This window comes from Gymnodraco acuticeps, unplaced genomic scaffold, assembly GCF_902827175.1.
Source record: "Gymnodraco acuticeps unplaced genomic scaffold, fGymAcu1.1, whole genome shotgun sequence".
Lineage (NCBI taxonomy): Eukaryota > Metazoa > Chordata > Actinopteri > Perciformes > Bathydraconidae > Gymnodraco > Gymnodraco acuticeps.
Window position 1 is genome coordinate 208,937 of NW_022992348.1, and position 15,571 is coordinate 224,507.

At 42.6% G+C, this 15,571-nt stretch overlaps 1 protein-coding gene across 1 annotated transcript in view; it reads left to right on the forward strand.

The window, feature by feature from the left end:
• Positions 1-15,571, forward strand: part of LOC117541601 (phospholipid phosphatase-related protein type 4-like) — a 102,495-nt gene that overhangs the window by 20,177 nt on the left and 66,747 nt on the right. The window contains exon 2 of the mRNA XM_034208816.1: positions 5,656-5,841. Coding sequence (XP_034064707.1) covers positions 5,656-5,841 — 186 coding nt within the window. The remainder of the gene's footprint in view (positions 1-5,655; positions 5,842-15,571) is intronic.

Genomic DNA, 15,571 nt, shown 5'->3' on the forward strand with positions numbered 1-15,571 from the left:
TAAAGGCCGTACCAATACAAATGAAAGAGCAGGCAAGGTAAAACAAAAGTAGAAAAACATACGAGTAACAAACTGGGAAGACTTGGAGGAAACATGAGAGCGGATGAAGAAAATCCAGAATAATACAGACAGGAAATAGCACTGCGACAGACTGAACCCAACCAGGGAAACTTGATGATGAACTGACAGAGAACACTATGAAGGTTTCTCATTTCTCTAATTCCCCCTCCTCGACTCCTCGACTCCTCGACTCCTCGGTCCTCCGGTAGTGACCCGGAAATGGATTTCAGCGCGCCATGTTGAAGGACATCTCATTTCTCTAAATGCACTTCGAGGACCGAGGATCGAGGAGGCTCTCTGGAGGAGCTATAACCGAGGATACACTGATGGGTCCTCCGCGGATGTATTTCCGGCAACAGTGATGTTTCAAAGAGGCGTGACGCACAGCCGGACTGATCTCAGCCAATGACAGCTCTGCATGCATCCCATGGATATTATTTTAGTAACTGCTTTCATCGCGACGCGATGTTTACAGAGAGAACAGCTGTGAGGTCCGTGCAGAAAGCAGAGCAGTGTGTAAAATATATATCACTCAGTATAACAGGCCTACTCTCTTTATTTGCTGTAGTTTAGTAGATATCTACAAACAAAGAGTCAATATTTTTCTAAGACCATTTCGTGCTTCACATAATAAAATACACAATGGCTGTAGCCTGATTATGCTTTAGGAGCTGTAGGTGTGTGTGGTACAGTGTGTAGGTGTGTGTGTGTGTGTGGTACAGTGCGTAGGTGTGTGTGGTGCAGTGTGTAGGTGTGTGTGTGTGGTACAGTATGTAGGTGTGTGTGTGGTACAGTGTGTAGGTGTGTGTGTGGTACAGTGTGTAGGTGTGTGTGTGTGGTACAGTGTGTAGGTGTCTGTGTGTGTGGTACAGTGTGTAGGTGTGTGTGTGTGTGGTACAGTGTGTAGGTGTGTGTGTGGTACAGTGTGTAGGTGTGTGTGGTACAGTGCGTAGGTGTGTGTGTGGTACAGTGTGTAGGTGTGTGTGTGTGGTACAGTGTGTGTGTGTGGTACAGTGTGTAGGTGTATGTGGTACAGTGTGTGTGGTACAGTGTGCAGGTGTGTGTGGTACAGTGTATAGGTGCACTGTAAAATGTTTGGCTGTAAAATTACAGTAAAATACTGGCTAATAGTTGCATGGATTTCACAGTAATTGACTGTAAATATTTCACAGTAATTGACTGTATATATTTTACAGTTAATTAGAATAAAAGTACAACTAAATACTGTGACTTTACAGTTGCCATGCCCATGGAATTACTGTGATATAGCAGTACAGAGCTGTGGTATTATGGTACCTTGCTGTACATAAATTACAGTAATTACCTGTATGTTCACACTATTACTGTAGAAGTAATGCAACACAGTAGCCAGTAATTTACTGTAAATATACAAATCTAAATAATACGATAATATATTGTAAATTTGACTGGGATTGTACCATAATTCAATCAGCTCAATCAACAAAGAAAATGCCCATTTTAACTTTGTATTACTCCATTGAAGTGCAAAGTACATTTTACAGTGTCTTGGAAATGTTGTTACGGCCCCAACCTCTAATCCGCGGTAGTGGCTTGTACTGAGACCCGCAACATGAAAGAATACACGCAATAACCGGTACTTGGTAACGAGCATTTATTGATAATCAGCCGTTTGCTCACACAAGCGAAATGGGAAACAAAAAGAGGTCTGGAGGACTGGCCAAAAGGAACAAACAGAAGGAGGGAACCCGAGCCAGCCACACCATGGGCCGTAGGACCCAGAACTCCCCCGCCTAACCAAAAATCAAATATAAACCCTATGGGAAACAAAATAAAGCCGCAAAAACTGGACTACCAGGTCCTCCAGGCTAAACATAAACACATCTGCAAAAATATGGCCTACAGCTCAGAATGGCAAAGAGGTATTCCAAGCACAGTGTCTCCGGCGTTAGGATAGGCGAGACATCCTTCTCCTCCAGCTTCTCTTTATATATACACACGGCTGAGTGGAATTTCGAACACCTGGGCAGAGGCGGAGCCAGGGGCAGACCAGGTGCACCTGGGCAGAGGCGGAGCCAGGGGCAGACCAGGTGCACCTGGGCAGAGGCGGAGCCAGGGGCAGACCAGGTGCACCTGGGCAGAGGCGGAGCCAGGGGCAGACCAGGTGCACCTGGGCAGAGGCGGAGCCAGGGAGACAGAAAACAAGGAGGGGAGCACTTAACACATGTCTACACAGACATCTACTCAAAGTCAACAATTTTTCTGAAGAATGTGCTGACATGGGGGTTTAAATTGCCATGCCTCTTTTTGGCTTTCGAGCCCGTCTCAGGGTTAATGCCCAGGAAGCACCTGAAAACAATAAGCCAAGACAACCATTTCAATTTTACATAGATTTATATGTTGCCTCATTTATTTTAAGGCACATGCAGCGGTGCCCCTTTCAATTTAAGTAAAACCTGCACCAAAGAAATAAATTAGTATTTAAAGCCAAGCAAGAGCGATAAAAGCAAGAACATCACTTAATGTGTTGTGTTATCACAGAGGATGGTCTGAATACAGTATTTTACTATGAAATAATACAGTAACATGTTGTGAAATCCTGGTAATCATTGATCCTGTACATTCACAGTAATTAACTGTGCCTGTATTGATTTCACTGTGAAATTCTAAATTACAGTGTGATATTGTGAACATTACAGGTAAAGACTGTAAAGTGGTAAAACAGTAATTTATTGTAAACTATTACAGCTAAATATTGTGAAATCATGGTAATATTTTTGTGTGTGTGTGTGTGTGTGTGTGTGTGTGTGTGTGTGTGTGTGTGTGTGTGTGTGTGTGTGGTGTGTGTGTGTGTGTGTGTGTGTGTGTGTGTGTGTGTGTGTGTGTGTGTGTGTGTGTGTGTGTGTGTGTGTGTGTGTGTGTGTGTGTGTGTGTGTGTGTGTGTGTGTGTGTGTGTGTGTGTGTGTGTGTGTGGTGTGTGTGTGTGTGTGTGTGTGTGTGTGGGGTGTGATGTGTGTGTGTGTGTGTGTGTGTGTGTGTGTGTGTGTGTGTGTGTGTGTGTGTGTGTGTGTGTGTGTGTGTGTGTGTGTGTGTGGTGTGTGTGTGTGTGTGTGTGTGTGTGTGTGTGTGTGTGTGTGTGTGTGTGGTGTGTGTGTGTGTGTGTGTGTGTGTGTGTGTGTGTGTGTGTGTGTGTGTGTGTGTGTGTGTGTGTGTGTGTGTGTGTGTGTGTGTGTGTGTGTGTGTGTGTGTGTGTGTGTGGCGGACAGACAGGTATCAGTTGGGTTGGTGTCCTCTGCTTACTTTTAATACTTGCCAAGTGCTCTCATACTTGTCTGTTTCTGAAATTATATATATTTAAATATGTGTGTGTCCGCATCTGTAGCCTGTTATTGTCTCATTATACCGCACTGTGAATGAATCAAAGTAAATATATAAGTGGTCATGAACACATCTGTCCATCAGACAGAGGGCTGCTGTGCCTCCTGTCATCATTAATGGACGTCTCTTTAAAATGACCGCTCAGAGGAGAGGAGTTCTCATTTCTCTAACCGCCTGCTGCTTCCCCTCCTCTCTCCTCGGTTCCCCTCCTCGAGTCCTCCACTCGCATCTCCTGTGGGCGGGACTAAGACACGAGGATAGGAGTTGAGGAGGGGAGTCGTGGAGGGGAGGGGAGTTAGAGGAATTAGAAACCTTCTATGAGACAGGTGTATATATACCCACAAGACTAATGACAAATACAAGACACAGGAGAAGGCTGGATGAAACACTAAGGCAACAAGTGAACACAGCCAGCCAATCACAAAGACAGGAAGTAAAACAAGACAAGACACAAGGAGAAAAGGCATTTCAAAATAAAACAGGAAACCAAAACTAAGATCATGACAAAACTTGTGATTTAATAAATCCTTTTGGTACGTCCATGTGTTCAATTCAGATGTATGGCACAAACTGAGAAACCTTTCTCCCTTCTTCAGATTGAGTTTTTTTTTGTTAAGTTAATTCAATATTAATACAGACAAGGCACACGTTTACAGCATTAGTTAAAACATTAGTTAAAACTCATAGCATAGTTTAAAATAGCCCTGCCATGTGTGATTCCATTTAACTGTATTAGTCAAGGACTTCAAATATCATGGCATAGTAATAAATTCTAGTTATATTGTCCAAGTTCTACATTAACATGTGAAAACAGTCTTCACATAAAGTAACAAAGGACAACACATTTAGCCTTTAACCCAGCTGTGAGATGGTGATATAAAAGCAATCAGTGCACTGAGCGGCTTCTATCGGCTGGTTGAAGTTACAAACAGTAACCCTGGAGTACATTTTAACAAACTGTAATAACGTCATTGAATATACCAAAGCCCTATTTACTGCAACTTTAATCCTTTGGTCCTTAGTGCCATGTACATTTTCGAATTTATTTATTTTAAGCTCAAACCACCGGAATTTGTTATGATAATCAAGAAAACTCTCCTGGCGAATTTTCTCCTCAATCTGACAACATGTACCCCCCCTCCCCCTCATCAAGCTGGGGTGCACACCAGCAGCACGGTGCTGCAACTGAGGCTAAACTTCAAGGTTGATGAGGGAGGGGTAAATGTTGTCAGATTGAGGAGAAAATTCGCCAGGAGAGTTTTCTTGACTAGAATGAATTCTGGGGGTTGGAGCTTAGACTTTCAACTTTCAATTTTGAGGACCACCCTAATGCAGATGAATTATATGGCAAATGTCTGACTTTGGCAAATCTAGTAATAGAAAAACAATAATTTCCAACCCATGGATCTGACCCTGGGACTCGGAGAAAACACACCAACCCAGCAGCAAGAACAACTATTAAAGTGATTTTAAAAGCTAAAGAAGAAGGATTTTATAATCACCTTGGAAATATGAAATGTTTCAATGCATTGTTTCTTTATTTTCCACACAAAAATAAATTCAGTACACAAGCACAGTTCTTTGTGTATAAAAGCTGTAACCAGGGTAACCCAGGTCCATATTCTGTTTTCATTTAAGAAATCTGGCATCATCTAGTTCAGCCTTTACTAAATGTACCTTAGCTTTTCAGTTTCCAATGGCTTTGTAGTGGGAATATCTATGTTTTGAGATAACATTTAAAACAAAATTCCTTTGGAAATTCCTGGTAGCAAGTAATGTGTTTTAGGAATGTATTATATTGATTCTCAAGTATTTTTATATAAGGTTTTTCTTATCTATTAGAATAAGCATTTATTTGAATAGATTCATTGTCCTCCCATAGCTGATATACAAAAGGAGGCAGTGATGATACACCTCCGTCTTCAGCTTGATATTGACTGGGATTTGAGGAGCCTTCAGAATGACTCATCTTTAGATACATTTTTTTGTATTGCTTGCCCTGTTTAGGATAATAATTGATGCTTCAGAATAGATGTGTACAATGTGTCTGCACCCTTGAATTTGCTTGTTTTGTTCATTTTCTGTTTCCCTTTGTCCTCGGTCTCCAGCTTCTGTGTCTCTGCTCATTGATATTTCCATCACATTGACAACATTAACTCATTGTCCTACGATTGTCTTTTGATGTAAAAATGAAGACTTTTAAAACTATTTTATTCTATTCTTGTTTCTTTGCTGCAGCTCCCCATCCTGGCCTCTTCTGTTGTCAGTCTCTACTTCCTGGAGCTGACGGATATTTTCCAGCCGGTGCATTCTGGGTACAGCTGTAATGACCGCAGTCTGTCTCTGCCCTACATCCTGCCCAGACAGGAAGTCTGCACGCTGCCTCTGCTCTTCAGCTTGGCCTTCGCGGCTCCCACCGCCACTGTAAGTAACCTCATAGACATCTGACAGCTATCATACTGAATAAATATTTACTGTGAATGTATGCAAAAATGTATGGCATATAGCTGTCTAACAGAAGTTAAAGTCATTTCTCACTTATTCTGACAATGTACTTAACCCCAAATAAAAGAACCCAATAAAAAGAGTTGTTAAATAATAGTGAAGTCACGTTGTAATAACAATAACTCATCTCTCTCTCATTTTCTTTTTGAGCTTTGCCAAAAGCCACTGTGTCAATGTTGTCCTACTTGGGTTGCCGTACGGAGTTGTCCAATATGGCGGACCATCTCGCACATGTGCACTGCAGATAGGGCAGGGCGGCAGATCAGGTAGTGACAACCATGCTGTTACCATGCCACGGCAACCTCTCATTCCCCTGATTGGTGGAGAGTTGGCCATATAGGCGGAGCTCCTCGTCACTGACGTCACACTATTTTCAAATCTGTATCAGATCTGTTGCAGCCTAAACAATACTTGTGTATTTTTTTACCAGTGTGAAGTTATATTCTACACAGCTGAAATTGCAAGGGTCAAATGGTTTCTTTTACACCCCTAAACTCAAAGAGGAAATCCAGTCTTTACATTTATAGATAGGGTCTTACAAAAGGGATACAAGTTTTAACGATGCCTTGAATATGTTTTCTTAAATAATTGGGAACAAGATACGAACGCATGTTCACTTTTGCTGTGAATTCTCCTCGCTGCGGAACTAATAAAGGATATCTGATTGTTTGTTCTGATACATTTGTCAAAAGGAGATTAACTAAACGATTGGGACACTCTTGATAAGACCTCAAACATATCTTAGGTGGAATCAGGGCGAGGGGTTAGTTGATTAGGAGTTGAAGGCAAGAGTGAAAAGGTGAGTTTTGAGGGATTGTTTGAATGATGTGAGAGTGTTGGCGGATCTGACGTGGCTGGGGAGGAGGTTCCAGAGTGTGGGGGAGGCTGCAGCAAAGGCCCTGTCACCCCAGGTCCGGAGCTTTGTCCTGATGGGCTGTAGTAGGTTAGCTTCAGCTGACCTGAGGCGATGGGTGGGGGTGTGTCGTTTGTTGAGGTCACAGACGTAGGGGGGGCAAGGTTGTTGAGGGCTTTGAAAGTGAAAAGTAATATACAAACACAATTCCAAAATTGTGGAAGTCAGCGTTTGTCCTGCCTCTACTAAAAGGTGGGGAGGCCACTTTATTAAATAATTATAGGCCCATCTCTAAATGATCAGTTCTGGCTAAGGTTCTTGAAAGCCTAGTGAGTGAGCAGGTAAAGGTGTTTTTATGTACAAATGACATCCGGTCTAAACATCAGTCAGAAAGCAACACAGCACCATCACTGCCACAATGAAAGTGGTGAATGATGTGGCGAGTATTTTAGATAATAAGCAGAGTTGTGCAGCTCTATTTATTGACCTGTCCAAAGCATTTGATACCTTCGATCATCGCATCTTAAAGCAGAGGCTACTCAGTATTGGCATATCCAGCCATGCAGTGGGTGGTTTGTGAACTACCTCTCTGAAAGGTCCCAATGTGTTCATTTTGATGGGCTGTCTTCTGAGTGGTTAAACATTACTAATGGTGTTCCTCAAGGTTCTGTTTTAGGTCCACTTTTATTCTCCATCTACATCAATAGTTTAGGTGAAAATGTCGAGTGGTTACCTGTTACAAATACCTTGGTATCTGGCTTGATGATTGTCTCACTTTTAAACTTCATGTCAATAACCTGCTTAAAAAGATGAGGGTTAGGCTAGGTTTCTTCTACAGGAACAAGTCCTGTTTCTCGCTTGAGGCCAGGAAAAGGCTAGTCACTGTGACCTTTTTACATGTGCTGGACTATGGTGATTTGATGTATATGAATGCACCTGCCAATTGCCTGGTCAAGTTAGATGCTGCGTATAGTGCACTGAGATTTGTGACCAACTGTAAAGCCCCTGTCACACTGTCCCGAAATTGACACCCGATGGACACACGATAAAGGAAATGTTCAAATTCGGCTGTGATCGTAGCAACATCGGGCCATTCGTGAGGGCATCTAAGCCATCGTATGACCGCCGGTGGAGTTTCTCAGGCTCCGGCAGCAACTTCGTGAGCGGCAACTTCGTAAGGCACTCGTGAGGGCATCTTGTCAAATCGTGTCATCTTCGTGTTATCATCGGTGCATTCACCCTCACTCTGATCGGGGCGAATGCCCGATGGCACCGATGATAACACGATGCCCTCACGATGGCCTTACGAAGGGCACAATTGACACACGAATTCAACACGAAAATGAACCTTCGCAAGGTCCTTCGGCAATTTTTTGGCATGCCAAAGATTTTGCCACCGCTCACGAAGTTGCTGCCGGAGCCTGAGAAACTCCACCGGCGGTCATACGAAGGCTTAAGATGCCCTCACGAATGGCCCGATGTTGCTACGATCACAGCCGAATTTGAACATTTCCTTTATCGTGTGTCCATCGGGTTGTTTTATTGCACAACAAAATCATGTAAATATATTATGTAAATAACCCAATTTGTGTTCTGTGAAACTAAAAAGGATATCATATATTATTTTGAAGGACAGTTGACAGGAAGTTGTTGTTGTTATGGAAACAACATTACGGAGAAAACGTAATATTTTCTACATATAACGACGGATAAAGTAAAGAACAAAGTCTGAAAATATCAGTACAGTATCATAGTACTGTAACATAATTGTTTTTGGTCCTTTCATTGCAGTTGTATGTCTTAAATGTAATGTAAATGTTGCCTTCGTGTGTGGTTCGGGGCCATCTTCGTGCGAAATTCACAATTCCATATTCGTGTGTCCATCGGGTGTCAATTTCGGGACAGTGTGACAGGGGCTTAAAGCATTAACCTATCACTGTACCCTATATGCAAGGGCTGGTTTGCTTTCACTAACTGTACGGAGGCTCAGTCACTGGTACATTTTTATATATAAAGCCATGTTAGGGAAACTTCCATCCTACATCTGCTCCATGATCTCACGGCGAATTGTAAGTGGCTACTGCCTGAGATCGAATGCTGTGGTTTTATTAAATGTGCCAACTGCTAGGACTGTCTTAGGGAAGACAGCTTTTAGATGCGCAGCTCCTCTGTCTTGGAATAGTCTGCAAATTAAATGGAAACTGAGCAATCTGGTGCAACTAAATGTTTTTAAAGCTCGGTTGGATGCTACTCAATCGGAAGCTGTTGGTACCTGTTCATGTGGATAGCTATGTACATTCAGGGTAAATCCCTTTAATGATGCTGTATGATGTCCTTTTTGTTGTTCTGTTTCTGTTTTTCTGTTTCATGTGGAACCTACTTGAGCAGGTCTCCCTTGAAAAAGAGATCAATGATCTCAATGGGATACACCTGGATAAATAAAGGTTTGAAATGAAATGAAAATATTTTAAAATCAATGCGGTGTTTGATGGGAAGCCAGTGGAGGTCATGGAGGATAGGGGTGATGTGGTCGGAGCGTCGGGTGGAGGTGAGCAAGCAGGCAGCTGAGTTTTGGACATATTGAAGTTTTAGTGTGAATGCAGGTGATCCAAAAAGTATGCTGTTGCAGTAATCCAGTCGGGATGTTACGAAGGCATGAATCAGAGTGTCAGCAGCGGTCGATGAGATGGAGGGTCTGATGCGGGCGATGTTCTTTAAATGGAAGAAAGCGTTTTTTGTGACCTGGTTGACGTGAGAGAGGACCAGTACTGCAGGAGAGGGCAGTACCGGTAATGCCAATGGAAGACTGGAGGTGGTTGATGAGGATGGAATGGTTGAGCGTATCAAATGCGGCTGTTAGGTCAAGGAGAATGAGAATTGAGAGGGAACCAGAGTCAGCAGAGAGGAGAATGTCGTTGGTGACCTTGAGTAGGGCAGATTCTGTGCTGTGGCGAGTACGGAAACCAGATTGAAAAGGTTCATGAAGGTTATTGCAGTCCAGATGGGATTTTAGTAGGGTTGGACTCATCTTTTTTAACATTTGAATAATGATGCAGTGCTGATTGACAATCCTGTGCCTGCAAGTGGCAATTTTAGGCATCACTCAGATTTATAAATTAAAATGTAAGTATACCCCCCCCCCTCTACACCACGGTTTCCTGTAATCACTCCTTTTTGACCTGGAAAATCTGGTCAAGACCAAAATCTTTACCGTCAGCATATACATTCAAAATAATGATTTAAATTGAATGTTATTAATATATAATGAACTGGATTTACAAACATCAGTGTTTGTTTTTTTTAACACTTTATTTTTGAAAGTTTTCATTCCAAAGAAAAATCATACAGAATGTCATTGAGCAGTCAAATACATACTGTAGATGCAACAGTGCACATTTAAACCAGACTGCCAAAAAGCAGATCAAATAGACCCCCCACCCCTACCCCAGCATGAAAGAGAAAAGAACAGAGTAAATGAGATAAGTGTACACGTTCTCACAAATGACACAAAAATTAAATTAAAAAAAAAACATACAAAGCAAACGACAAACAAAAAGACAAGATATATGCAAAACGTACAATATTGCTTTAGAAATGGTAGTAGCCCAGATTCAGCAACACTCAAATCTATACACAATCTTCTTTAAAGAGTTAAGTCCAGCTTGCACTTCTCTACGTGTGTGATCAATGGCTGCCAGGCCTTATCAAATCTATCAGTAGATCCCTTCAGAGTGGACCGGATTTTCTCCAGACGCAAAAACTGCAACAGGTCTCTAATCCAGTGAGTATGGGTGGGTGGGGATTCATCCTTCCATTTAAGAATAATTAGTCGTCGAGCTATCAACAATGCAAAAGCAATGGCATTTAATTTATATTTTGGAAGTTGAGCTTCTCTAGCAACAACTCCAAACAATGCTGTCAGCAGAGACAGATTGAGAGGAATTTCCAACACTTCTGAGAGAGTTTAATAAGTCCAAAAAGTGTGAATAAGACTCCCTACTTGATTCTTGCACCTAGCACACATGGGGCTCACATTAGGATAAAACTTGGCTAATTTCGCTTTAGTATAGTGTAGACGATGAAGAATGTTAAACTGTAGGAGTCCATGCTGTGCGCAGATAGAGAAGGAGTGAACTTTGTTTAGAATTGAATCCCATGTGTCCTCATCCAATTGTAATTGTAAGTCCTCTTCCCATAGGCCTTTAATTATAGATAAGGAGGGGCAGTCAAGTTGAGAAATGTCCTTATATATTTGAGCAACCACACGAGTGGGTTAACATCCAAAATATGGTCTAATATTGTTTTATCCGGCGGATAAGGGAAATTAACTAGATTAGTTCGAGCAAAGTTTCTAACCTGCAAATATCTAAAAAATTGGTTGTTATTAAGGTTATATTTCTGTTTCAGCTGGGTGAATGAGGCAAAAGTACCATCAATATATACATCTCCAAAAGATTGAATACCTTTTGTCTCCCAAATGTTAAAAGCAAGGTCCTGCAGTGATGGGGGAAAATAATGATGTTGATCAATAGGTGCTGAAAGGGGCATTAATACAAGTCCACATTTTTTCCTAAACTGTACCCAGATCCTAAGGGAATGTCCAAGTGTTGGGTTATTTTTATATGCAGAGAGATCCACAGTTGTGGGGCATGTCAAGAGAGCAGGTAGTGAAGATTGTTTACAGAATGAGGCTTCAGCAGCCAACCACGGTGGTTGTTGGTTGTCTCACGGCATTTTCCAAAAATAATATGCTACGAATATTAGCTGCCCAGTAGTAATACTCAAAGTTAGGTAAAGTCATTCCTCCTGATTGTTTTGGCCTTTGCAAAAAAGCCTTACGAATTCTTGAAGGTTTATTGTTCCAAGTAAATGTTGAGAGATTTGTCAAGGGCTACAAAGAATTTTCTTCTTATCAATTGTCACGATCTGTCTGTGTTTGGTCTTGTCTTTTTCTGTTTTTGGTTTCATGTTTTATTTTGAAAGGTCTTCACCCCCTGTCTTGCCTGTCGCTTTCTGACTGTTTTCCCTCCTACCTGATTACCCGATTGTGTTCACCTGGTGCCCCTGTGTTTTCTCCTCCCTCCTCACCTGTCTTGTTTGTGTGATTAGTCTTGTGTGTATTTAAGTTCTGGTTTTTCTGTCTGTCTTTGTTGGTTCATTGTTTGTCTTTGACTGTGTCACAGGGTAGTGTTCTGTTTCTGACGCTTTCCTTAGAACAGTGGCGAGCCGTCAGGGCCCTCAAGGCCCTCTGTGAGGGCCGAAGATATTCTAAAAAATAATATTTGAAAACATTAAGAAAAAAACCTTTTTTTTTAAATATTTTTTTTTATATGTTGTTACATTTTTCATTAGTTTTACCAAAATAACTTGATTTAATTGTATTTAAAATAATATTTCCAAAGAAATAAATCCTTCGAATCTGCCTGTTCAGTTTCTATTGGAATGTGAATGGTTAAATGCCGTCTCTGCGAGTTATGTGAAGACGGGAGAGCTTGTTGGTCCCTCTCTACATTCACAGAGGGCCAGCTATAGTAACTCAACGAGAGAGTAATGTCAAATGACAGTACAATTGACCAATCATATCTTCCCTCTAAATGGGCGGGATTTATTTTCGCGGACTTTATGACAAGTTCCGCCCGCTGTGAGGTCTATGCAAGTGGTGCAGTGACGCATCCTAAAACCCGGAAGTAAGCTGCGCTCGGATTCCCTCGACAGAAAGCAGTGGCATTTCTCCAGAGGATTTTGGAAAATAGCTCGAAATAAGGTCTGTGGAAAACGAACCTGTTAGATAAATGCACGTTGTGTTCAGCCGGATAATATCCACATGTCTATCCTACTTTTATTATTTTTGAATCATAAATCTAATCGATAGATTTATGATCGATAGATTTATGATTAGCATAAGTTCGTTCATGATGGCTCACTTCAGTGATAGTGATGACATCGTTGCGAAATGATTAACGGAGTCATTTTCAAGATTGAGTTCAATGATAAACTGGAGTGGCAAAGGATCAGCTGAATGACCCGCCATCAAGTGCTTCATCCAAAAGGACAGGAGGATGGACTTTGTGTTTAAGTGATTTGATCATCAAAGGTAGGCCTAAGTCATTTTCAATGTGGGCCGCCGTGCCGACTTAATTCATTTGCAATTGTTACTTGGCTGTGGGTGCCCTGTCATGATAGGTGTTTATATATATTGGTGTTGTTTTGTGTGGTAGAGGGTCGCTGTCATTGATGCATTTTGCACCCCGGGCCGCTGTTTTGATATTCCACTGAAGTATACGCTGTGACGTAATATCTCTTCTTTTTTTTCGAGGGAAGGGGGGGGGTCAGAGGGCCTAGGTATAAAAGTCACGGCTCGCCACTGCCTTAGAATAAAGGTATTTTTTATGTTTAAATCTGCATTTGGGTCCTGCCTGCTTCACTCAACCCTAACTGAATGAACCAACCAGAAATGGACCCATCGGATGATCCATTTGAGGTAGATTACAGAATTGTACCTTTTTTTTGGCTTGCTGCTTTGATTGGTGGAAGGGAGCGCCCGGCTCCAGGACCGGCCCACACAGCCGTGGTTCCGTGTTCCGGTTCCGTGCCCAGCAGCCATGGTGCCTGCTCCAGTACTGGCCCACACAGCCATGGTTCCAGCCCCAGGTCTGGCCCCAGCAGCCATGGTTCCAGCCTCAGTTCTGGCCCCAGCAGCCATGGTTCCGGCTCCAGAACCGGCCCACAAAGCCATGGATCCGTGCACCAGTAGCGGCCCACACAGCCATGCTTCCGTGCTCCATTACCTGGCTCACACAGCCAGGGTCCAGGCTTCTGTTCCGTGCCCAACAGCCATGGTTCCGGCTCCAGAACCGGCCCCAGCAGCCATGGTTTTGGCTCCAGTCCTGGCTCTCCGGCCGACGCCACCTCCCCGTGTCCTGTCGGCGGATCGGTCGACTCCAGCCACTCGTCTCCTGTTGGCTCTCCGGCCGACGCCAGCTCCCTGTGTCCTGTCGGCGTACCGGCCGACGCCAGCCCCTCGTCTCCTGTTGGCTCTCCGGCCGATGCCAGCCCCCTGTGTTCTGTCGGCGAACCGACCGTCTCAAGTCTCCTCTCCAGTCACCTCTCCAGTCACCTCTCAAGTCTCCTCTCAAGTTCCTTCTCAAGTCCCCTCTCGAGTCTCTTCTCGAGTCCCCTCTCCAGTCCCTTCTCCAGTTCCCCCTCGAGTCCCCGATCAAGTCACTTCTCGAGTTCCCTTTCAAGTCCCCTCTTGAGTCCCCTCTCAAGTCCCGCCGACTACTCTTCTGCCGGGGGTCCTGCCAACCCTATGTCCTGTCTAGTGTCCTTATTCTAAGCTTAAAACAAGACCCAAAAGACATGTGTAAAATAATTGTAGGTAGGGGAGGACAAGTGACTTTGAACGTGGCATGGTTGTTGGTGCCAGGTGCTGGTCTGACTATTTCAGAAACTGCTGATCTACAACCATCTCTAGGGTTTTCAGAGAATGCTCAGAAAGAGGGAAAATATCCAGTGATTGGCAGTTCTCTTTGTTTCTGACCATGTCCATCCCTTTATGACCACAGTGTACCCATCTTCTGATGCCAGCAGGATAACACACCATGTCACAATGCTCAATTCATCTCACACTGGTTTCTTGAACATGACAATTAATTCACTGTTCTCAAATGGCCACAGTTACCAGGTCTCAATCCTATAGAGAACCTTTGTGATGTTGTGGAACGAGAGATTCACATCACGGATGTGCAGCCAAACAATATGCAGCAACTGTGTGATGTGCAAATAATATGCTGGAGTTTTTCCCAATTGTCCAGGACTTTAAAATCTTCAAGAACACATGGGCCTAATACTTGTGCACCATTATCTGTGTGTTACCACTCAAGGGATTCTGTTACAAGTGAGTTTCCACCAGATTCAATTTGGCAAGTGAATAGGCAGGAAGTTAAAAAAAGAAGGGAAATGTCCCAAAAAGTGCAATGTATAAACAAAGTTGTACATGGAGCATGTGACTTATTCCTCAATCAAAGTATCAAGATGTATACAGAACATGTCTCTGAAGTGTTTGGCTGAAACACCAAACAGATCATTGCAGCATCCCATAATCCCCTCTGTTTCAGCCCTGTTCCAAAAGTGCTGATTCTGTGTCTGTAGCTTTAAATGCTAATGAGCTGCTGCTGTCCACGCCCCTCTGAGAAAAAAACCCACAATGGTGCTCTAAGAGGAGATTCAGGTGATAAGGTTTGGGGGGGGGGTTACCTTGGTTGATTAGTGGCTATTGGTTGCATAGCACAAAAAAACATGACATCATAAAGTGGCTAAAATCTGATCAGCTCATTTCCAGACAGGTTTTTATATAGATGGATCAGGACAAAAAGAGAGGGGGTCTTTGTTCCTGAAACTTTCAGAGTCGCTTTACACAGAGGGGACACATGTTGATGTTGAAGAGACATGAAAAAGGGGATTTTGCGTAATAGGGGACCTTTAAGGATGGCAACCATCTCACATTAATACATAAAAGAAACAGATAAGATTCAGAAAAAACGAACATTTACTTCAAGTTTAACCTTTTAGAGTTTTTTTATTAATTGCAATGAGTCCTTTGGTAAAACATTTTTATAAAAATGAGCCTCCAAATAAAATATGTTATTATTATTTATGTTTTCCACTGCAGGATGTTTGGCTGGATCTCTTTTAAGGCAATGCAAGTTTATTTATATAGCACTTTTCAACACAAGGCAATTCAAAGTGCTTTACAAAAAATGAAAGACATTAAGAAAATGGCATTTAAAATCAGTC